Source organism: Cydia splendana, chromosome 11 (assembly GCF_910591565.1).
Source record: "Cydia splendana chromosome 11, ilCydSple1.2, whole genome shotgun sequence".
Lineage (NCBI taxonomy): Eukaryota > Metazoa > Arthropoda > Insecta > Lepidoptera > Tortricidae > Cydia > Cydia splendana.
Window position 1 is genome coordinate 14,979,760 of NC_085970.1, and position 24,122 is coordinate 15,003,881.

The 24,122-nt window shown below is 38.5% G+C and overlaps 1 protein-coding gene and 1 long non-coding RNA gene across 2 annotated transcripts in view; both read right to left on the minus strand.

Annotated features, from left to right (window-relative positions):
• Nucleotides 1–24,122, minus strand: part of LOC134794986 (uncharacterized) — a 207,723-nt gene that overhangs the window by 180,636 nt on the left and 2,965 nt on the right. The gene's annotated exons all lie outside the window — the stretch shown is intronic.
• LOC134794819 (tryptophan 2,3-dioxygenase) lies at nucleotides 369–23,745 on the minus strand. Its single transcript, XM_063766616.1, has 10 exons — nucleotides 23,632–23,745; nucleotides 19,980–20,152; nucleotides 19,056–19,189; nucleotides 12,601–12,723; nucleotides 8,669–8,760; nucleotides 7,922–8,066; nucleotides 7,259–7,380; nucleotides 4,264–4,391; nucleotides 2,671–2,764; nucleotides 369–1,817 (listed from the first exon to the last, which is right to left on the minus strand). Exons 1-10 carry the CDS (start codon nucleotides 23,646–23,648, stop codon nucleotides 1,640–1,642), a joined length of 1,206 nt encoding a protein of 401 aa, XP_063622686.1. The 5' UTR covers nucleotides 23,649–23,745; the 3' UTR covers nucleotides 369–1,639.

Here is a 24,122-nt window from a genome sequence, read left to right on the forward strand (position 1 = left end):
ACAATTTAGACTACGAATTCATATTAATAGGTAATTCATATAAATATGAATTTTCATAATGATTAGAACAAATTTTCCGTCGGACTTACCGTTTTCGATCTACAAGCAAATAACTGAAAAAGACATTACACGCATTTAGGACCAAATGAAGATATTAAAACGATTTCCAGCTTGCTGGGAATTAATTTTTCGAAAGAATCTAATTTGACTGGCCTAATATTAAAGTTAGGCAGTTGGAGTCGGAGGCCAATGCAACGATATTTAGGGATAATTGCGGCCATAAGATACCTTTTTGTAACTTTGATAAGATGACGATTTTGATGAGGGTTGGTTTGTAAATAAAATCATAAGTATAAGAATTGGTGTTTATGTAAAATATACTAAAATAACAAAATTAATTAATCATTAAACTTAAGATTAATGTAACACTGGAAAATAATGTGTTTTGAATGCATTATACTTGGTTTTATTAAATATTAATTTTATATGAAAATTACATATAATATATGATGGTTCGGCAGCGTATAATTTTATTATCTGGCTTACTTCGTTAAACTATTGCGACTCATCATCCCTTTAAGGTTTTCGTCTTTCGTCTCCTAATTCACCCATTGTACTATGATTGGACTGACACTACTTAAACGCGATTTGGTTGGTGAACTATTCTACAAATCTACTCTAGAATGATGGGCTCGTACCTCGTACTTTGGTACCTTTTGTTTTCTATGTAAAAGGCAATAAAAATACTATAAAACTGTCTAAAAACTTACTTTTATATTGGGTTATACCTAAAAAGTTTTTGGGGTTTTTGCCGAGCTACAAATGTTTTTATTGCCCCAAACGATGGTCATGGTCATTCCTGGCTGCTTAGTTATAGTCTTACGAAGTCATCTATTTAAAAACGTATCCTACTCAACTAGGATTTACCCCTATAATAAAGACTAAACTTGAAAAGAGAGAGCGCCAATAAAAACATGGATAAGTTGAATATTTTTAGCGCCAACTCCGGAACACTGTTGGTACCTTTAGAGCAGCGGTCGGCAACCTTTAGCAGCAAAGGGCCACATAGTAGTTAACGCAGTTGACGCGGGCCGCACTTTGTTAATATTTATGACTTTATCAAACATTGTCGTTTGTCAATATTACATACAAAATAGCCAGGGAGGCTCGCGGGCCGCAAGTGAGAGGTTCGCGGGCCGCCGGTTGCCGACCACTGCTTTAGAGGTTATAACCAAACGGAGTAGCCATTAACAGGCGTTCCCCTCTGTCGAAAATAAGCAGCCAATGGTCATACACATTGTATGGACTGACGTTTATCTGACATGGCTATTTTTACGTTACGTATAACATTTGACGTGCCCCTCCCCCGCAGAAATCGGCATACTATTTTGTACCGCAATTACAGACATGGCGTCTCCGTTTGGATAAATCCTCAAAGGTTGGTATACATTGTAGACCCAACATTGTTGATCGACCGGCTATATAAATACATAAAGCCCCAAAGCTTGGTCATGTCCTTTCCCGATTATTTTTGCTTATCCTATTAGGTGAACTAAGATGTTCTTTTAGGGCCCACACTGGAGCTGGCTTGGTTTCAAATTTCAATCTAAAAACTTAACCTACTTATTTAGGGCTACCCCTATAAAGACTTGAAGGATTCTTCAAGGCCGTTCTGGTCGTCGTTTCCGTTGGCATTGGCCTCTCCCCAGGCCAGGTTGAGGCTGCGCTTCATACCGTCGTCCAGAGGTGGGATGAGAGAGCGAGGCAGTAGGAATGTTGATAGGTTGAACAGGTCCAGAAATACTTTGTAGCGGTCGCTGTCGAGAAATAAACATGTACGATTGAAAAAATCTAATAATCTAACCACTTCATGGCTCTTTTACAACTGAGATGAAATTGAAGACATAAGTACAACACAATCCGTTAGGTAAGTCATTTGGGTTGCAAAGCGTGCTGAATAAAGAAACATTCCTATTCCGCTTCGATAATCAGAAATTGGTGTTATAAATTAAATTTACGTTTATTTCAGGCCTTGGGCCCATAAAGATTGTTAGTTAAGGGTTATAAAGGGTTGATATATATGACTTCTGGACCTGGACGATGCCTGATACAAAAATATATACGAGTGGTCATAGTCGGAAAAAAGATAAGAACATCAATTTTATTCAATTTTATTTCAACGGCCTCCTAGCCTAGTCGGTAGTGACCCTGCCTACGAAGCAGGAGGACCCGGGTTCGAATCCTGGTAAGGGCATTTATTTGTGTGTTCAACACAAATATTGGTTCCTGAGTTATGGATGTTTTCTATGTATATAAGTATTTATATATGTGTATATTATATATACCCACAACACAAGCCTTATTGAGCTTAATGTGGGACCAGGCGGCTTAGCACGGTCGCGTTTTTATCCCTTGTCACCATGCCTGTCACGTTCTAACAAGTATGTAAGTGCGAAAGGGACGCGCATAGTGATAGTCGATAAAAATGGAACCGTGCTGAGCCCGCAGGTCGGATCTGTGTAAAATTGTCCTATAATATTTATATTTATTTTTATTTATTTTTCGTTTAGTAAATCACTTGAGCCCTTATCTGGCTAGTCATCCAACACAAAAGATCATAATAAAATTATAAGATTCATAAGGTAGGTATCTAAGAGTAAGCAAACTTACCTGAGCGTGGAACGAAGGTACTGGTAGCCCGAAGAACCGCCCGTGCCAAGCTGCTGGGACCCTATCATGCGCTGTACCATTATCACGTGGTTGTCTGCAATAGAAGAATAGTAGATTGTACAACAAGGGCATAAAGTGACCCATTCTTACCCGAGGCAATTTTTTGGTCTGAGCGAAGCGAAGACCAAAATAGTAGACGAGGGTAAAAATGGACATTTATGCCCTTGTTGTACACTCTGCTTTTCAATTCGATTGCGAGGAAAATAAAACACATTTTCACGGCAATTTACACCACGAAATTGTCGTAAAGCGAAAGAACATAATACATAACCAATTCCCGCCAACTAACTTTTTAATATTTTTTTTTAAATTTTCAACAAGTGATCTGAGTTTCAGACGCTTGGTTTTCTGCCAAGTCAAACATTTCGGAGCATTTTTGAACGATAATCGACTCCTATTTTATGTGATTTACTAAATTTAATGACAGAAAATACGGATTTCTAATAAATTGTAGCAAAAATAAAATAATATAACAAGTTTTGTACAATTTTACTGAGCAATAAAATTGTGTAGATGACAAAACTTGTTATATTATTTTATTTTTGCTACAATTTATTAGAAATCCGTATTTTCTGTCATTAAATTTAGTAAATCACATAAAATAGGAGTCGATTATCGTTCAAAAATGCTCCGAAATGTTTGACTTGGCAGAAAACCAAGCGTCTGAAACTCTGATCACATGTTGAAAATTTAAAAAAAAATTAAAACGTTAGTTGGCGGGAATTGGTTATGTATTATGTTCTTTCGCTTTACGACAATTTCGTGGTGTAAATTGCCGTGAAAAATATAATTTTATTTTCCTCGCAATCGAAGTGAAAAGCAGAGTGTACAACAAGGGCATAAATGTTCATTTTTACCCTCGTCTACTATTTTGGTCTTCGCTTCGCTCAGACCAAAAAATTGCCTCGGGTAAGAATGGGTCACTTTATGCCCTTGTTGTACAATCTACTATTAACTGTTTGGCTGTTGAGACCGATTACCTTAGTCTTAGAAGAAAATTTTACTTATATGCTCTAGAGCATAAAATGCGATTTTATGTCGTCTACGCACGACATAAAGGTGCACTTTTTGAGCATGAGAAGTGAAAACAGTTTTTATAGAAAACAACGGGAAGATAAGATCACAGACAAAGACAGGTTGGTATAGAAAAACCCGGTAGATTCGTGGAGAAAAAGAGGTGCTGTAGTTAAGATGACTTTTGCTTATAGTAGCGATAATCGCTAATTGAAAAGTATAAATGTGTCGAAAATAACAGATGCTTAAGCTTTTATAAGGTAGATGGAATATATTTTGAACTTTATTTCAAAGTGATAGGTTTCAATTTTGCATAATTTCGGATACCCTTATCAATCAATCAATCAATATAGATTATGCCTTATAAAGGGTTAAGTTTCGGTTTGGCGCGGCGTTTTCTATATCAAGTAGAAAAATCGTTGGAATCGTCGTGGTAGGATAATTTTGTATAATTTTCAACCCTGTAAGGCTCGTAGTACCTTGTGAGACCACCTTAGGTATTATTGTATTAACACTTACATCGCCACTTGGTGATAAGACTGTCCATGTCCATCAGCAGTGTCAGAAGCTGGTGCGGCTGCGAGAAGCGAGGCTCGTCGCGGTAGAACGTGATCATGATGGCGCCTTGTAGCGCTTTGTGGGACAATCTAAAATGAGAATTGTCGCGTTAAATATATGTAGGACAAGTATTCGTCTCTTATGAACTAGATCATCATCATCGCCCTTCCCCTGTCCCAGCTCTTTACTACAGCTCTCATGTACACTAGGTGCCTCTTCTTCTCTTCTTCTTCCTGCCCTTAATCTCAACTTCATTTGGGGTCGGGCCTTTTTACACGACTGCCCAAAAAAAAGAGTGTATTGTTTTCAGCGTTCATGTTTGTATGTATGTGAGTTTCTTTATTCCACCTTAACTTCTGATAGCCTTAACCGATTTAGACGTATGGTACATCATTAGAATCCTTACGTCATCCCGGGTGACATAGGCTATGTGACGTCATTATAAAAACAATATGGCGGACTTAATACGCCATATTACGCAACCTTTAGAAAAAAATATCGTGCAAACCTATCGAGTAGGGTATCAAAATGAAGGGCTGTGAAAGCCGATTAATAATATATACGCAACATGTGGGTTTAAGTTTAAGTTTGAGAAAGTAAGAATTGACAAAATATGTTAAGAAAAGCTTATCTCATAAAACCAAATATTATTATTGAATGGGACATTAAAAAGAAGGGGTTTGACCGCTGATCATAAAAAAATATAATTTTATTATATTAGGTACAGTATACTACTCATAGTTTTTAATACACCTTCTAAATTGCGCTAATGGAATCGAAAAGTTTAAAATATATAGCTTCTATTTATTAATCGATATGATGCAGTCTCTCTAAGCTAACTCTGCACCAACTTTGGTAGAACAAATTGTGAAAGTATCATAATAACCGTATGTTTTTATTTAATTTTAACATTTATGATGATGATATTTTCACACTTTGTCTTAGCGAATGCTATGCAAAGTCAGCTTGGTATTTTCTGGATAAATGATTTCTTCTAAAAAAATTGTAGATTCTTTCCTAGGACGCCCGACGTACGTGGCGCGCTGTACGCGTTCCAAAACCGGGCGCCTTCGGTGTCCTCATACTAAAAGCGTCGGGCGTAGCCCGACGTACGTGACACGCTGTACGCTTACCAAAGCCGGGCGCCTTCGGCGTCCTCATACTCAAAGCGTCGGGCGTAGCCCGACGTACGTAGCGCGCTGTACGCGTTCCAAAACCGGGCGCCCGCATACTAATAGAGTCGGGCGTAGGTAGCCCGACGTACGTGGCGCGCTGCGCGCGGTCCAAAGCCAGGCGCCTTCGACCTTCTCATACTAAAAGTGTCGGGCGTAGCCCGACGTACGTGACACGCTGTACGCTTACCAAAGCCGGGCGCCTTCGGCGTCCTCATACTCAAAGCGTCGGGCGTAGCCCGACGTACGTAGCGCGCTGTACGCGTTCCAAAACCGGGCGCCCGCATACTAATAGAGTCGGGCGTAGGTAGCCCGACGTACGTGGCGCGCTGCGCGCGGTCCAAAGCCAGGCGCCTTCGACCTTCTCATACTAAAAGTGTCGGGCGTAGCCCGACGTACGTGACACGCTGTACGCTTACCAAAGCCGGGCGCCTTCAGCGTTCTCATACTCAAAGCGTCGGGCGTAGCCCGACGTCCGTGGCGCGTTGTACGCTTACCGAACCCGGGCGCCTTCGGCGCCCTCACACTTAAAGCGACGTACGTGGCGCGCTGTACGCGTTCCAAAGTCAGGCGCCTTCGGCGCCCGCATACTAAAAGAGTCGGGCGTAGGTAGCCAGACGTACGTGGCGCGCTGCACGCGGTCCAAAGCCAGGCGCCTTCGACCTTCTCATACTAAAAGAGTCGGGCGCAGCCCGACGTACGAGACACGCTGCACGCTTACCAAAACCAGGCGCCTTCGGCGTCCTCATACTCAAAGCGTCGGGCATAGCCCGACGTACGTGGCGCGCTGCGCGCGGTCCAAAGCCAGGCGCCTTCGACCTTCTCATACTAAAAGTGTCGGGCGTAGCCCTACGTAGGTGACACGTTGTACGCTTACCAAAGCTGGGCGCCTTTGGCGCCCTCATACTAAAGCGTCGGGCGTAGCGCGACGTACGTGGCGCGCTGAACGCTTACCAAACCCGGGTGCCTTCGGCGCCCTCATACTTAAAGCGTTGGGTGTACCCCGACGTACGTGGCGCGCTGCACGCGTTCCAAAGCCAGGCGCCTTCGGCGCCCTCATACTAAAAGTACACACATACACGTACGTGATACGTTGTACGCTTACCAAATCTGGGCGCTGGAGGCGCCCTCATACTAAAGGAGTCGGACGTAGCCCGACGTATGTGACGCGCTGCACGCGGTCCAAAGCCAGGTGCAAATCATAAAACATATGGTTGGTTTAAAAAATGTAAAAAGTATAAAATAAAATAAATTAATTAAAAATTAAAAAACACGACTGCGAAAAAGCGAACTGAAAAGACAAAAATAATTTATAGTTATGTTAGTTACCCAGTCACATGATTGATATTTTTCATTGACTGTACCTGTGTATTTTATTTCAATTGCAGTCGGGGACCTTGATGTATTGACATTTTCCCATTTAAAAGGTAAGGTAACGGTAAGGTAGGTAACTAACACAACTATAAATTATTTTTGTCTTTTCAGTTCGCTTTTTTGCAGTCGTGTTTTTTAATTTTTAATTAATTTATTTACATTAATAGGTACCTACTTTAATTGAAAGTAAGATTTCAAGTCTTTCTGAACACGACGCTAGTCTGGATTGCCACAAACTGCGGTCCTGCGCAGACCCCATTCATTCAGCGAACTATATGAGGTACCCTGTCTATGGTCAGCTGGACCCTCGAAAGAGTAGGAGGAAGGCCCTAACTGTGCAGGAGCAGTTAGGGCCTTCCTCCTCTTAGGAAGAGGACGGTCAACATGAAGTACCTAAAGATTTTACTGACCGTCTCTCCCCCCGAGATCGTAGAGCATCGTGCACGGAGGGATCGAAGATGGATCGATAGATCTCGCGGCGGTTCTCCGCGTCCTGCAGGCGGTGGCGACGGACCACCTCGTTAGGTTCTTCCTGAAAATAATTGGATATGATTTTATATGAATTCATAAGCCAAAATGGTTATCCATGTACAACATTGGCTTGAAAACATGGTACAAAATAAGTAGTTGTGGAGACGCACGTATACACAAGCCCTGTATACACATTATTGCACGTAGAACCGATGGCCATTGGGGCGGAAAGATTCTCGAGTGGCGACCACGTACCGGAAGGCGCAGCATGGGTAGACCCCGCACAAGGTGGACTGATGACCTGATAAAGGTTGCGGGAGTCCGCTGGATGCGGGTGGCGCAAGACAGGCACTCTTTGGGGGAGGCCTATGTCCAGCAGTGTACGTCCTCTGGCTGATTTGATGATGATACACAAGCCCATATCTAGCAAATTTTTCCATTCATCCAGGCGTGAATACACCTTTAAACGGGCGCTTTCACGCCTCCCGCCCGCTCCTAAGTCGTCACGCCTTCATCAGTATGTCAAGTTTTCGGGCTAACAATCAGTTGTATGGAGTGAACACTCTAAGGTTACTTATTCCTCTATGGTAGAAGTCCCTCACCATAGCAGCAGCGATGTCCTCTTTGATCATATTGTCCACGGTGGCCTGGAACTTCCCCCAGAAGTTGAACCCGTGGGCGTCGAGGCCGGGCGTGCGCTCCAGCCACCGCTCGATCAGCGCCAGAAGCGCTGGCTCTTCTTCAGACCTGAATGAAGCATTCAAGGAAATGTTTAACTGACCAGCTTTACCAATTAACTCTCTTTACGGCTAAACGATATATGTCTTTCTGATTGAGAAAATGGGTAGCAGCAGGGCGCACTCCCACATTCGCGCCATACTCGTATTACCAATTAAAAAGCAACACTGAGGTAGCACCAATTATCAACTGCTACTAACTCAGAAACGGACATTAGGAGATAGAGTAAGGGTCGGTTGCACCAAACCGTCTGTCACCGTTAAAGCGTTCGCTAAATTTTATTGTTTGGAAAGTTTCATACCACACTGCTGATTGACGTTAATCACTCCGTTAAATGTGGTCGGTGCAACTGGCACTAAGTATGCTCATGTCTAGGCGGGTGCCTTAAATCTGAAGACCTGTAAAACCTTCTGAACTAAGGATGGGCACTCATGTATACCTACTTGGCATCGGACCTTTCGGCCCGGTGCCGCATTGAGCGTACATATTAACTGAATTGCCAATCCAGAGGCAATACAATGATGATAATATTATGAGGAGGTAAAACAATGATAGCCAATCAAAAAGAAAGTAGTGGTCAAAATTTAATAATATAGTATTTGTTTACTTACTTGTGTAGTTGTTCCATGGCTTCAGGGTTGTCTCCGAAGACAGACTGGTAGTTCTGGTTGTACTTCACGCGTAGCGCTTGCTTCAGGCCAAGCTGGAATCAAAGAAATTATTGAGAAAACATTATTGCTAATGTAGTGGTATGTGTACACTTTTACATATTACGTATACATTGTTACGTGCGCCTGAACAAGGAATATAATCCTGTATCTCAGGCAAAGAAATAGTAAATAATTTAAAGAACAATAAAACAAATTAAAATCATGAATATAAAGACATAAATAGGTATTGAATATTCCTAAATAAATATTCGTTGGCCAACCAACGACTTGGTAGCAACAGAATAAATTATCTTGGCAAGTAAACTTGCAACGGAATATCTGCTGGAGGCATATAAAAACATTCGTATCTTCATCCACAGATATATTGAAATGAATAACAATATTATCATATAATTAATACGTCAGTAGGTACTAGTAAAATGTTTTTCTCAAACATGCAATGAAATATTGATGTTATGTTCCTTATAATAGGCTGCGAAGTATGACGTTTCAGGTGCGGCTAGGACAAAAGGTCGTTAATGGAATTTCATACACATCTTGCAGGCCTAGGCCGGCAAAGTCCTCTTTTTTAATTTTCAGTTCACAGATATTTGTGACACAGCATCGTGGCATTCATCCATTAAAAAAAACTAGAGGCAGTATTTGCTTTATGGTTCGTAATAACACTGCCACTACGCCTATAAAAAAAAAACAAAAAACAATGTTTGCTATAATTTGCAGTTTTATTTGTATAAAATCAACATGAACTTAATAAATAATACATTCTATAATTTTATGATTTTAAATTATAAATTTAACTACACAAATAAAAAGATTTAAAATATTTCATCTAAACGTTAGCGGTAAAAAGGTCTACTCAAACACGCGTAGTTATATTTTTTAAATTGTTATGGAGGTAAAGTTGAAAAATATTCATTCTGTTTTATTGGATTTATGGTGCGTCGTACTTTAATATGAGTTCCGACGAAATAATGAAATTAATATTAATTGTAATCGTAGGTGTTGGAATTGGCAGCGTAAGCCTGGCGTAAGCAGAATTGATTTTAATAACTTGCTGCCTCTGCCGCCAAGTCAAAGACGAAGTATGTATATGGTTGCTTATGGCAATTTTATTATTTGAGAAACTAAGAAAAATGGCTTACAGTTTATTAGAAACAGTTTTGTGGCATATTTGTGGCATAGAATGTAACTACAAATTCGTCAACACTGTGGAAATTATACTTATTTACTCCATGCATAAAGCAACGATGTATGTAAAACATGATATCAACATGAAAGACTATGTAAATTTATGTGACGAAAACGACAGTCAGACGGATACAAGGCGAAAAAATCAAAGATACATGAAAATATACGGGTAGTAAAAATACACGACTCGTGTAAAACATACGCGTGATAATGATATAGGTACGTGTTGGTTATATTTTGGGTGTAGTTTACTTTTAGTTTTTTCTATAAATAAAACTTGGGTTTCGTGGATTTTTTATTTTATTTATTATATTTCATTGCATGTTTGAGAAAAGCACTATACATACCTCGGCGGGAAATGGGGTTGCCCGCGCTCAGACCTAACTGTAAAGGAATTTCATACAAAATTGAAGGCCTAGGCCGGCAAGTAATTTTTTTTTAAATTTCCATTTCACAGATATGTGTGACACACCATCGTGGCATTCAGCCATTAAAGATAACACACTATCGAACCGCTTTTAAAAAAAAAACTATAGGCAGTTTATGCTTTATGGTTTATGGTACGATTTCTTTTTTTTTCATATTTCATATTTCATATTTCATTTATTGCATAGTCATGAACATAAATTACATAATAAGATGTTACAGTTAAGTTGGCCAATTCATGACACCCTGTTAGGGCACACAACATTTAACTTACTAGCTAATACCTATTAAACATTTCATTATAATATATTTACCGTATAATTAGCGTGTATAAGAAAAACAAAAGTCTAATAATAGTAACATTGTAAAAGTCAACAAAAGATAAATTAAATAACATTCCATACATTAAGTTTTTAGCAATAGTCAAAGTAATATAAAAACATTTCATGCAATAATTTAAAATTCAATGTCACAATAAATAATAATAAAATAAGAATTATAAATTATCATTAAAAAAGTCACTAACACAATAATAACATTTATCTAGTAATAATTTTTTTAATTTATTTTTAAAGATCGCATTTTGTGGTTCTTGCTTAATCGATTTTTATCTTTATAGGGCTGTATCTCCTAAACCGTGCGTCGCAGCGCAAAAATAATAAAATGTTCGTTCCTATGTAAGAAACCCTTAATTAATATTAAAAAAAACACAAAAAAGAAAAAAAATAACAAAAAATACTTTATAATGCTGTATCTCCTGAACCATACGTCGTAGGGCAAAAATAATCAAATTTTCGTTCCCCTTTAGGAAACCCCTTAATAACATTTAAAGAAACACAAGAAAAGAAAAAAAAGAAAAAGAAAGCAAAAAAAAAATTATAGGGCTGTATCTCCTAAACCATGCGTCGTAGCGCAAAAATAATAAAATGTTCGTTCCTCTGTAAGAAACCCTTAATTAATATTAAAAAAAACACACAAAAAAAGGAAAAAAAAACAACAAAAAAAAAACTTTATAATGCTGTATCTCCTAAACCGTACGTCGTAGCGCAAAAATAATCAAATTTTCGTTCTGTTTCGGGAACCCCTTAATAACATTTAAAAAAACACAAGAAAAGAAAAAAAAGAAAAAAAAAGCAAAAAAAATATTGATAGTGCTGTATCTCCTAAACCATGCGTCGTAGCGCAAAAATAATAATATGTTCGTTCCACTGTAAGAAACCCTTAATTAATATTAAAAAAACACACACAAAAAAAGGAAAACAAAACAACAAAAAAAACTTTATAGTGCTGTATCTCCTAAACCGTACGTCTAAGCGCAAAAATAATCAAATTTTCGTTCCCCTTTCGGAAACCTCTTAATAACATTAAAAAAAACACAAGACAAGAAAAAAAAAGCAAAAAAAAATTATAGGGCTGTATCACCTAAACCATGCGTCGTAGCACCAAAATAAAAAAATATTCGTTCCTCTGTAAGAAACCCCTAATTAATATTTAAAAAAAAAACTAAAAAAAAAAAAAATACTTTATAATGCTCTTAAACCGTGCGCCGTAGCGCAAAAATAATAAAATTTTCGTTCCCCTTATGAACCCCACGCACTGAATAACCTATCACATTAGGACATGAAACAATCATCATCATCAATTTTTATTATTATTTCATTGCATGTTTAAGAAAAGCACTATACATACCTCGGCGTGAAAAGGGGTTGTCGGCCTCATAACTATCCGGCCTCACTACGTTCGGCCGTCTATATGCATTCGGCCGGCAACCCCTTACTTCCCAGCCTCTGTAGTAATGTACTATTTCTATTATCTTTTATTTTTATAGATAAATTGCGATGCAAGTATACTGGGGTATTTCAGTTGTACGTGGGATCCCATCACACTGTAACAAGATGAACCCACGATGTAGCCATGATCGCGGGGTAGGTTGAGGGTGTGCTAATTCATATAATTTAGATATTTACTTACCAAATCAGTTCATTATAAACCTGAATCTCGAATGAGTGATGAGGCTTGGCAAAAAGCCGGGACCACGCGAAGAAGATTATGATATAGTCTCTGTGCGGGAAGAAAAGAGTCGTGGAATGTATGGGGCCCAATACATTCCACGACTCTTCTCTTTCCGCACAGACTACTCGTAATCCTAAATATATCAGTTATGAATAGTCAGAAAAATCAAAAGAGTAGCATTCGTAAATTAGTACATTGGTGAATAACTCCACATGGCATAACGGATAGTGGCCGAGACAGGTTACCTTGTTCTCTAGTAGACGGAACTGCAGGCTCTGAAAGCCTGAAGCCGGCCGCAGGTAGTGCCTGAAGTCCATGAAGTCCAGCGGCGTCATCGTCTCCAGGATCATCACCTGGTCCACCAGGAGCTGGAAACCAAAAAAAGTAAGGTTTTTCATTAGTCAAAACTAATTTTCAACAAGGCACTTTGCGAAAACTAGTTTCAAGTGAAAAATCCCAGTGAATAACTAGCTTTCGCCAATGCAAAACGCCCTTAAACTAGTTTTAACTACCTAGTGAAAACCCGTTTTGACCAAAGCGTATCGGAACTAGTTTTAACTGAGAATAACGCGTTTTCACAGTAACATAAATAATACATACATACCTACTTATTAACTACCTACCCACGACAGATCATACAGGCAGACAAACGGACATGGCGAAACTATAAGTGTACCTAGTTGTTGACTACGGAACCCTAAAAATTCAGCAGTATAATATTATAAATATTTTACTCGTACCTAATCACTTTATCTGCTCATATACGGTAAAACGGGGTGGCTTTAGGAAAATTTGGGGTTACTTTGATAGTTTTAAAACGGCCATAAAATTACCATTATTCATTATTTACTGAAAATGTTCATGAAACAAGTTTGATAACTATATGTTCATGTTCATCTACTGTAAAAAATCTCGCATAAAAATATATTATGCCTTAAAAACTACAATTTCAAAGTCGCCCCTGCATTTGAAAGCCACCCCGTTTTACGGTACCCTATACTTACATATCTGATGGCAGTAGCCAATTTAATATTAATAGTTCAAATAATAAATTTTATCCTAATGCTTGCGAATATAGGATCGTAAACAGATTACGTAGATAACTCGGGAACCGTTAGGTCTGACCCTTAGCTCGGGGGCGATGAACGATAAGGATCGACTGGACGATATATTTTCAGGATAGTATAGTGTAGGAATTTAATAACTTCATGAATGCGCGCGGACACAAACCTCACGGTCCTGACTTCTGAGGCCCGACTGCAAAAAGGAAAATCGAAATTTCTTTCTTTGCCTCTCTATCGGCTCGGCCACGACTTTGCGAAACGTCCGATCGCTGTCTCGCTCCAACCTATGGTTGCCGCCGCCGCCGTCGCCGGTCGCGCAAAGTCGTGGCCGAGCCGTATCGCTCGAATAAGCAAGAGCGATAGAGAGGCAGGCCCGGTGTGCTCTGGCCTTAAATACGTATATGTAGGCAGGTACTAACAGCGACTCTCTTAACTGACCATTTATGAACCTTACGCGTTTGCAATAACGAAAGTACTACATTAATTATGAAGACCAGTCTACGAATTGAGTGGCATATTTAATAAATATTACTTATACATTATATACATAGATCTGAGCGTTTCTTTTATTTTTTGCCATGTTTATATATTGTGACCATTTTTGCCACTTTTGTGTTATTTCTACTCAGAATCACGCTTTTTCGATCCTAATGGGATAAAAAAATGTTCCAGAGTTGTTTTCCTATTGTGTTACCATTTCACCATATAAGCTTTGTATGGCGGTAACAAAAAGGAAAGTTTGAAAAATGTATGGAAATTTTAGGACACTTTTTCCCCCTATAAGGATGAAAAGGGCTCGCGATCCTGACTAGAAATAACACGAAAGTGGCAAAAAAGGTCACAATATAAAAAAATTCAAAACATAAAAGAAATGTTCCTATATACAATTTTTTTGTGTATTTTAATGTTAAATATTATTAGTGTATAAACATATCGTTCATATACATATGAAGCACGATAATAACTAATTAAATTTAAATAAACTGGATCACAATCTGGCACTAACCGGTTAAAATATGCTTCAGTATTAGATTAGAAAGTATATCGCCGTATTATGATAATGTGTAACGTAGCGTACTATTGAATGGATTATTAGTTCATTAACATAAAATAGGAGAACTGATCTTTTATGCAATTTATTTAAATTTTATCATTTGTTTCGGGTAATAGACCGGGAGATAGTGACACATTTTACTGGGTCATTTGTACCAGTATGGCGGTTCGTCAGGGGTCTAAGCATGTAATGAAGGAAAGAAAATGCTATGACCATAGCGCTGGTACCGGCGGCCCAATCGCGTGGGCGTTAGTCGAACGTGTCGGATAAAATACGAGTGTCGAACGATTTGTACCACAAAAATCCTCGTATTATTCGATAGTCCATAAAAAAGAAGTAGGCGGTAGCGTAATGCCATACTTCTCCGGTGTGACTTACAGCCCGCCATACTGAGGCGAACACGTTAATTAAAAAAAAACAATTCAACCATTTGTACCAAGCTAATTTTTGCACAGGTGATCATCGTCGAGCAGCCATTCATGGACATCACCATGCCATACTTTTCGGATGGTTCCAAATGCCCGCCATACCGCCGCAAGGGAGTTAATTTTTTTTTTATTGCTAAACGATTTGTACCATCTTGAATTTTTTTTTCAACACTTTCTGTGTGATCATTAATGGAAATCTCATAATGCCATACCTGTAGGAGGTGGCAAATGTGTACAATATTTTTTTTTTATTTCAAGTATGGTGCCCCTTTTTCCCCCTATTAGAAGTATGGCAAATATAATAATGGTCACATTGCATCATATAATTTCCAAAAATCCAAATGCCATACTGGTACAAATCGTCAAAAAATTGTTTTTTGTTTTAAGTCTTGGCTTAAGTCTCACAGTCGTCCGCCCCGTAGTTATAATCTGAAATATATTTTTTTAGGTACAATTGTATCCAAACAAACAGAATATGATGATGCCATGCTGTAAAAAATTATTTTACGTATACATAGTCGTATTTTTGAAACGTGTCGATTAAATAAGTTTTTCAAGTATGGCAGCACTTTATCCCCCTACTATAAGTATGGCAATTATAATAACGGTCACATTTTATCAAATACTCTCCAAAAATTTAAATGCAATACTGGTACAAATCGTTTAGCAAAAAAAAAAAAATTAACTTCCTTGCGGCGGTATGGCGGGCATTTGGAACCATCCGAAAAGTATGGCATGGTGATGTCCATGAATGGCTGCTCGACGATGATCACCTGTGCAAAAATTAGCTTGGTACAAATGGTTGAATTGTTTTTTTTTAATTAACGTGTTCGCCTCAGTATGGCGGGCTGTAAGTCACACCGGAGAAGTATGGCATTACGCTACCGCCTACTTCTTTTTTATGGACTATCGAATAATACGAGGATTTTTGTGGTACAAATCGTTCGACACTCGTATTTTATCCGACACGTTCGACTAACGCCCACGCGATTGGGCCGCCGGTACCAGCGCTATGGTCATAGCATTTTCTTTCCTTCATTACATGCTTAGACCCCTGACGAACCGCCATACTGGTACAAATGACCCAGTAAAATGTGTCACTATCTCCCGGTCTATAATATGTATTTGTAATTACTTAGGTATATACTCTGGCAAGCCAAGTTTGTCAGTAGAAAAAGGCGTGAAATCCAACATTAAAGTTTTTTATTGAACAGTTTTTTTTATGTTGGTCTAAGTATAGTAAAAGTCTTTCAATGTGACCTAAAATTTCGCGACGCGTACCGTTGAGGGTTTAAAATACATTAAAAATAACTTGCATGTAACAATTTTTCTTCCAACCTAAACTTTTGCAAGTCTTTTATTACAGTGGGGCATAGACAGAGATAATCATGTCTCTTCTTACGCTAAAGTCATCACCCCAAAGTTTTTATCCTACGGCAAAATTGGTTTGTCAGACTGATAATTATAAAAAAAAAAAACTGACCGATAAAAAAAATCGAACGTGTCGGTGGTTGATAGTGATGTGACGTCGTACCGGGTCGGGTGTCGAGGGGTCAGAACCCGTATCTTGAAAGCCGATATTGAGGTTTCAAATAAACATTGCACGACTGAACGCACAAGGTCGGTTATTGGATCAGTTTCCGGAGGATAATTTATTACTATTAATTTACTTTAATATGAAAATACCATTTGATAAGTAAACTAGTTAATGATTAGCAGAGGTTAAACGTAAAATAGTAGCTTACTATATGCCTCTTCATTGCGGTACGCATCTAACGAATAAACTCTTATCTGAGGGGTTATGAAATGCAAGTCATGGTGATAAGGACCAAAAATGCGTCTCAAATTTACTGATTTTAACAAACCCATTGGAGTCAGTGATGGTCAATAAAGAAGTACAGAAATTCAATTGAAATCTAGGCCGGCAACTTCGCAATTATTCAAATAATGTGCTGCACTAAACTTAATAGTTAAAAAAAAATAACAACCTAAAAAAAATTCAACAGACTCCAAAAAGAACGAAAAAAAGAGAAAGGTGGTCTTAATTTCCGGGCCTTTTTAAATGTTTTTAATGAATATTTCTGTCATTGTACAGTGCGTAGTAGAGATGTGCGCCGATGGCAAAATCATCGGCGGCGGCGTCCGATGATTTTATGACCGGCGGCGGCGGCGTGATCGGCGTGAAATCGGCGTAGCATAATTTTTGATACTGCATGAGAACGTGGCTATAGAAACTCTATATTAAAGCCTTCTGAGTATTTACTAGGCTATCCAAAACATATTATGTGTGTTTTCCAAATTATTGCCGAAAATTATATCTCATCATGACACTTGGCAACCATTTATTACCAATACCAACCTACCGGTTACCAACGGTATGATTAAATATTAAAATAAAAAGGATACTTTAAAACGCTACATTTTAGGCAGTATTTTTAAGTATAAAAATACTGCCTAAAATGTACCAAGTATGGTCAAGCAGATCTTGTCAGTAGAAAATGCGGCAAATTTGAAAAATGTAGGCGCGAAGGAATATCGTCCCATAGAAAATTTGAATTTCGCGCCTTTTTTCACTGACTAGATTTGCTTGACCAGCTATACTTACTTTGTAAGTGGAATACAAATAAAACAAAAAAAATCTTTATAAGTTAAGTCTTAAATCTATGTATATTGACTTTTCCCAGCCGCTGTCGCCTCACCTAGGATTTGTTACGAAATAATGATGAACTACATACTTTACATTTGTCTGAACTGAAGTTTAACAGAAATGTAATGTTAGATTAAAGATGTCATCGTTTTCCAAAGAAAACGTCTCTGGCAGGTAGATTCGCTCAACAGAATGTCTTTGAAGTGTCCCGTTTTATGGAATACTAAGGTCTACTTTGTTTTCTTTACTGCTAGCTTAGTGATGATAGTTGGTGATTTAAGTTCCTATAAGTAGGTATAATTGTTTCTCTTCTTCTTCTCCGTCGAATTACTTTTGACAGAGCAGTCGTGGTCACGTTGAACGACGAACGATTCTACGCCAGTTCTCCCTGGCAGATACTTCTCTGGCACATGTGTTAAGTGGGGTGTTGGTAAGGGCTTTTATCTGATCCGTCCAACGCATTGGGGAACGTCCTCTTGACCTACAGCCATTGACCCGTCCCTGGACAACAAGTCTCTCCATGGCCTGCTCTCCACGTCGCGTCACATGTCCGAAGTATCTGAGGATACGCGCTCTGACCGTAGCTGAGAGCCTCTCTTTCACTTTAAGTTCTTCAAGTACAGAGGCGTTTGTACGGTGTTGTGTCCAAGATACTCGCAGCATAATTGTTTAAGTATAGCTTATTGCGAAGCTTTAAACTGATTTTTATAATTTTGATTGAAATATATATTGTTAAGTAAAAGAAGCTGATAATCACCATAAAATAACTAAGAATTGATCGTGTGTAATTTTAAATGAAATCGTATATTATATGATAAATAAATAAATCATATTTATCATCAGAAATGAGGCCATCCGCAGCAGAACCAAAGTAACCGATGTAGCCCTCCGAATCACTAAACTTAAGTGGCAGTGGGCGGGGCACATTGGCCGTAGAACCGATGGCCGTTGGGGTGGAAAGGTTCTCGAGTGGCGACCACGTACCGGAAGACGCAGGGTGGGTAGACCCCCCCACAAGGTGGACTGACGACCTGGTTAAGGTCGCAGGAGTCCGCTGGATGCGGGTGGCGCAAGACCGGTCATTGTGGCACTCTTTGGGGGAGGCCTATCTCCAGCAGTGGAGGTCTTCTGGCTGATATGATGATGATGATACAATTTCATTTACGTTCTACAAAAAAGCAGTGCGAAAAAATATCAAATAATGACCTGAGATCCAGAAACTAGATCTTGTTTAAATTAACACTAAATCGTTATCACAGCTAACACCGCAACGACAAAAATGATGCTAATTTTGTTCACCGGCAAATAATAAGCGAAAAAGCATAAGGATCTTTAAATTATACCTCTGATACTATATATTCACTACTCAACATGGAATAAGACACGATAGGTATCAAATTTTCCCACGCCGGTTATACGCCGGTCAAATTTATCGGCGGCGGCGGCGTGGAAAAATCGTCGGCGGCGGCGGCGCGGCGGCGCGGCGCACATGTCTAGTGCGTAGTACCTTAAGAATGAGGACGACTCTGTTGAGCCGCTTCAGTATCTCCATGGTGTGACCCTCATCCAGACCTTGGACGTCCAGCAGTGCTCGCACCGAGTCCACCTCGAAGATGATCTGCTTGAACCAGAGTTCGTATGCTAGAACGAATAGATTGGTTGATAAGGCTAAAGTGATAAGGATAAAGTGGTAAAGCAAGCAACAACAGTCTGCTCATTCTTCTTAACCCTTAGAATGCCACGCCTATGGTGCCCGGCTCGTCATAATGAACCTTGTCGAAATGTACGAAGGTTGATATTAGTCAAACCGCGCGCGTCAGTTGAAGTCTTTGGCTGTCAGAGTGTTAATATGCGTTCCAAACGCCGGTCTCAAAGTTTGTTAAATCAACACCCAAGAAATAATGGTGCAGCAATGCTAGATTTTGTGCCAAACTGCGAGATACATTTCTTGTACAGAACATCCGAGAAAACCCTTTTATAAACATAATATGATTACTTTATTTGACATAGTGGTTTTCTACCCTTCGCCATATTCAGCAAGGTGCAGCCGACGCTACACACTGAACAACTCTGTGCCAACCCCGAAATCGCATAAACAATTTCGTTTGTCCTTTGTCCAATAGAAGACGTCGACATCTGATCAGCAAAAACAAAAATTTATTTCGTGTTTTCGCAGTTTGTACCATATAGTAAAAGTTCAGTAAGATTTAGGTACCACATCGTACAGTATGGCAGAATTTAAAAATATCCAGTATGATGACATACTATCGCCCAAACTGTTAAATGTCAGTTCTTAAACCTTATTACAAAAGGCATAAGGTCCACCGATGGACAGTTAAGAGTGTTGCTGTTTATACAGGACATGAAGCACAAAATCCCTTCAGCATTAAACCCCCCTCATTAACGGGAACACAAATATGTGATGATCTACCTTGATGGGTAACGATGAACAAGTGCTCATCGTGGACCGTCTTCGAGCTCTCAGCGCTGAGCATCCTCTGGGCTGTAAGCAGCTTGTCCAGCATGAGATATTCGCCGTACAGCATACCGGCTTCATTGCCGAGGCATGCGCCATCTTGCCCAGCTGATTCGTCGATCACTGATCTATAACAGAACAGTAGTCAATGAGGATTTTTCGGGAAAGTATTATTAAATCTCAACCTGGAGTGTAGTATAGTTATTCGGATAATGATATTATGCTGTGAAGAAGAGTACGATAAATTGGACAAAAGGATGATGGAGTCGATGACTATAGTTCGTTTTTTTAGCATAGAAAGAACTTGAAAGAAGGTAAGCGATCTTGACATGTCTTTTAATTGAAAAACGCTTTTTAAAAATCAGAAACTATTACTTATGAAAGCAGAAGACTATAAATGATCGCATTAGATTCATAATTGTTACATATTTGCCGTAACTTATTTTTAAAATGTGGTTTTCAATTAAAAGACACATCAAGATTATTTACCTTATTTCTAATGCTAAAAAAACGAACTATAGGTATATGGTGAAAGACGTGGTCGAGTAAGCAAAGATCAGTAGGTAAGTACATCACGTAAAATTATACCGATGGCGCCGATCGTATCGAAAGACATTAGACAATAATTATTAAGTACTTTGAGTCAACCGCGGAAAACGAAATTCGAGGCAACTCTGGTGAACCTCTATCGTACTGTATTTAATCGAACGACAGGGGCGCATAGACAATTTTCAAATGTTCATATTCGTCGTAGTCCTCTAGTGCATCCCTCTGCTAATATCAGTAGTTGCTTAATCGCCAGTACTAGATATGTCGCAGTCAAAAGTGTGAACTGGTCAAAAGAACTTTTAACCGACAAAAACAGGCAAAACTGCTTTTGACTGCGCATGTTGGTCAAAAGTAGTTTTACCTGAAAATCATTGGTTAATAGTAATTGTGACTGTTACTATCAGTCAAAAGTACTCGCAGAAATAGGTAGGTTAGGGTTTTTTTTTGCTACGCCCAAAAAACGAAACTGTTCCCAGAGATAGGTAGGTTAGGGTTATTTTTTTTTGCTACGCCCTAAAAACGAAACTGCTGCCAGAAATAGGTATGATTTTCAGGTAAAACTACTTTTGACCAACATGCTCAGTCAAAAGCAGTTTTGCCTGTTTTTGTCGGTTAAAAGTTCTTTTGACCAGTTCACACTTTTGACTGCAACAGATATAAACTTTTGCGAGGATTGGGAGCGTTTACCTACTCATTCGGTTTAAAAAATTGATAAGATTGGTTGTGTGACAAAATGCACTCTGTGTCGTTTAGTCATTCGAATCTATTTCGAGATCATTTTATGATATTCCTAGTTTATTGACTATAAAATGTCATAAATAATGTAGTAATTATTTTGGTGTTACTGTTCCATGCTTTAATTTCACGGTTGAAGCCTTTTCGTGTAAGAATTCTCGTAAAGTTACTGTAAAATTGTAGTAATAATTACTACTTACGGGATAACGAAAATGCTTTTAGCACGCGAGTAAAGCCGTGGAACAAGCCAATCATCGCAAAAGTGGTAATTAATGGGGAAGCCGTCGAAGAAATATCAGTCCACTTATAACGGTTCAGTAAAAACTTGAAGAACGTCGGAACCGAACCGGTCAGTCAGCAAAAAATACGCGCCTCCATTGAAATACTGTCTGATATTTCATCATGCAAAGTGGCGAACATGTTCTGCTCGACATAATTTATTAGCATGTCTAATGGGAGTTTAATGCAATTCGGATGTTTCAAGAAAATAATTATATGCCTAAGTAATAATAATAATACATACTATTCTAGCACCGGTAGCTGATTGCGTATGTTTGGCATAAACTTTCTATTTAGGTAAGAACATATTTAAAGCAATTTTTATTTTATTTATGGAAATAAAAATTGGGTACATCGTCCCAGTGTAATATTTTTTAGTTTGTCCACATCACTAGTTTTGAATCAGTTAAATTTAAAATTCGAACTTGTTCGACTCGCCTGAAACAAATGCCGGTAGCCGGTTGAGCCAAAAGTATTTTAGTCGGCTTTTAAAGCTTGCTGACACTAATTAGAGTAATTAGATCGGCGCGTGGGGCTGGGTTATTTATTATAGATGCATCGGATTTTATACAAATTACAGTTGAAGTAACCACTATAACCAGTCTGGTATAAAAAAAAATGAGAGCATTTCAGTCACATCTTTTTTTAACCCTGTGATGAGTATCACCGAAAAAAAAATGGATCAATTTAATTTTAATCTGTTGAGGGGTGGCTGAGGGGCTACCGCGAAAACCGAAATTCGCAAATTGCGGGGATCTTACTCTTTTACTCCAATGAAGGCGTAATTAGAGTGACAGAGAAAAATGCCCGCAATTGACGATTTTCGGTATTGGCGGTAGCCCTACTGATTCCACGATGTAAGAAAGGTGGTCTAGAGTGTAAGTACTCTGCTAATGCCATGTAGGCAATAATAAGAAACCAGGTAATTGTAATTTGTAAGACTTTTAGTAGGCGACGAGGATTAGCTTAGGAGGTGAATGGACGCTTAATACATATCTTAGCACCTAAGGAAGTCGATGGTAAATATATATTTGCACTGGATGCCGGTATCTTTAAAGTTGTGTACCTATCAACGCTATATCCAGGTAACAAGGAAACATTGTATAAAGTACGTATTAGATTAAATGATTCATTTCTGATCGGATATTTCATAGTAGTATTAGAACTCCGTCGCAGTAAATAAATGTTACATCAACTCGCGCCATTGAAATTGTACATATATGGATAAATATATTTGGAAACATTTGCATAAGCAATTAAAACATTGGAAACTATGTACTTATAATTTTAAATGAATTAATATTTATAGTGTACCTGTTTTTAGTTAAACTCAGATTTTGAAAAAAAAAAAACAAATAGGCAGATATTGTGGCCCGGCGTCCGGCTTTTGCAAAATTTTAGAATTGCAATGCAAGTACTTCTAATTCCGTAATTATGACCTAAGACCACATTTATTTACTTAGTTTAAAACAAGCTACTAGGCTTGGTACTAATAATTAAAACAATTCCACATAATTTACTTGGAACGCGTGTTATTTGAAACCGTTGCAAATTACCCACTTAACGTTTTTAATGTCTGGTTGAAAACTATTACTTATCGTCCTTTCTGTTTTTTTAACTTATAAAATACGGATTTACAATGCAAAAAAAAAATGGTAATTATTTACAATCTGTAGTTAAAATATATATTTTTAACATGAATCTAGTATTAAACTGGATTGGGCATGAGTGGTGGGGATAACTGACAGAACGGGATAGTCTTACGTATCTTCCAGTAGGAGTAGCAGAGAAAGCGCTATTATTGTTTGTCCTTGTCACAGTCTCACATATTTTTTGTTCCCCACCTTTTTTTTAGTATGGATAATGGTGGGCAACAAATAAATTCGACCAATCATAGTGACGCATTTGCGCATGTTTTGTCCCACGCGTATACCACTTCTATAGGATCCTACCTTCTATGATTTTTAAGTATTGTACTGAATGATATTTAAACAGAAAAGAATACAACGTATTAAATGACCAAATTAAAAATAAAAGTATTTACCTCATAGGGCACGCCATGTTTACAAACACAAACCACAGACAATTAAAACTTAAAAAATGGAAACTTTTTTTTCGTTAAGTCTGGGCGCGTACTTTCGCGACGCGCGGTTACTTGATACTGAATGAAGTGAATGAATGGCTAGGCGGCGTATTCTCTTGTTCACCCAACGTAGCTGAATAACAAGGTAAAATAAACTAATATAACATAACCCCGCCATTCATACTAGCAATGCATATTTCAGAGAATGTATTTGAACTGGTTTATCTGGTCTTTAGACCTCTGGTAGGCGGTTTTAATAAATGAATCGTGGTATCAGTTACGGACTTCCAGTGTAATTTAAAACTTCTATGGCTATTGATTAGAACAAATGCCACTTTCTCAGGACGGAAAAGGTTAAGGTTGCGCATTCGATAAAGGTTTTTTTAAAATTATTCTCTTTAAAATTAACGTAACACCAAACCTTCGTAACACGAATGATGAAACTATACTTT

What these genes read in the sequence shown, in the direction of transcription:
- LOC134794819 (XM_063766616.1), bottom strand. An exon ending in GTTCATCGTTACCCATCAAG is followed by an intron (nt 19,190 to 19,979) that starts GTAGATCATCAC and finishes TATTCGTTCTAG; the next exon opens with CATACGAACTCTGGTTCAAG. An exon ending in TCCGTCTACTAGAGAACAAG is followed by an intron (nt 8,761 to 12,600) that starts GTAACCTGTCTC and finishes CTTTGATTCCAG; the next exon opens with CTTGGCCTGAAGCAAGCGCT.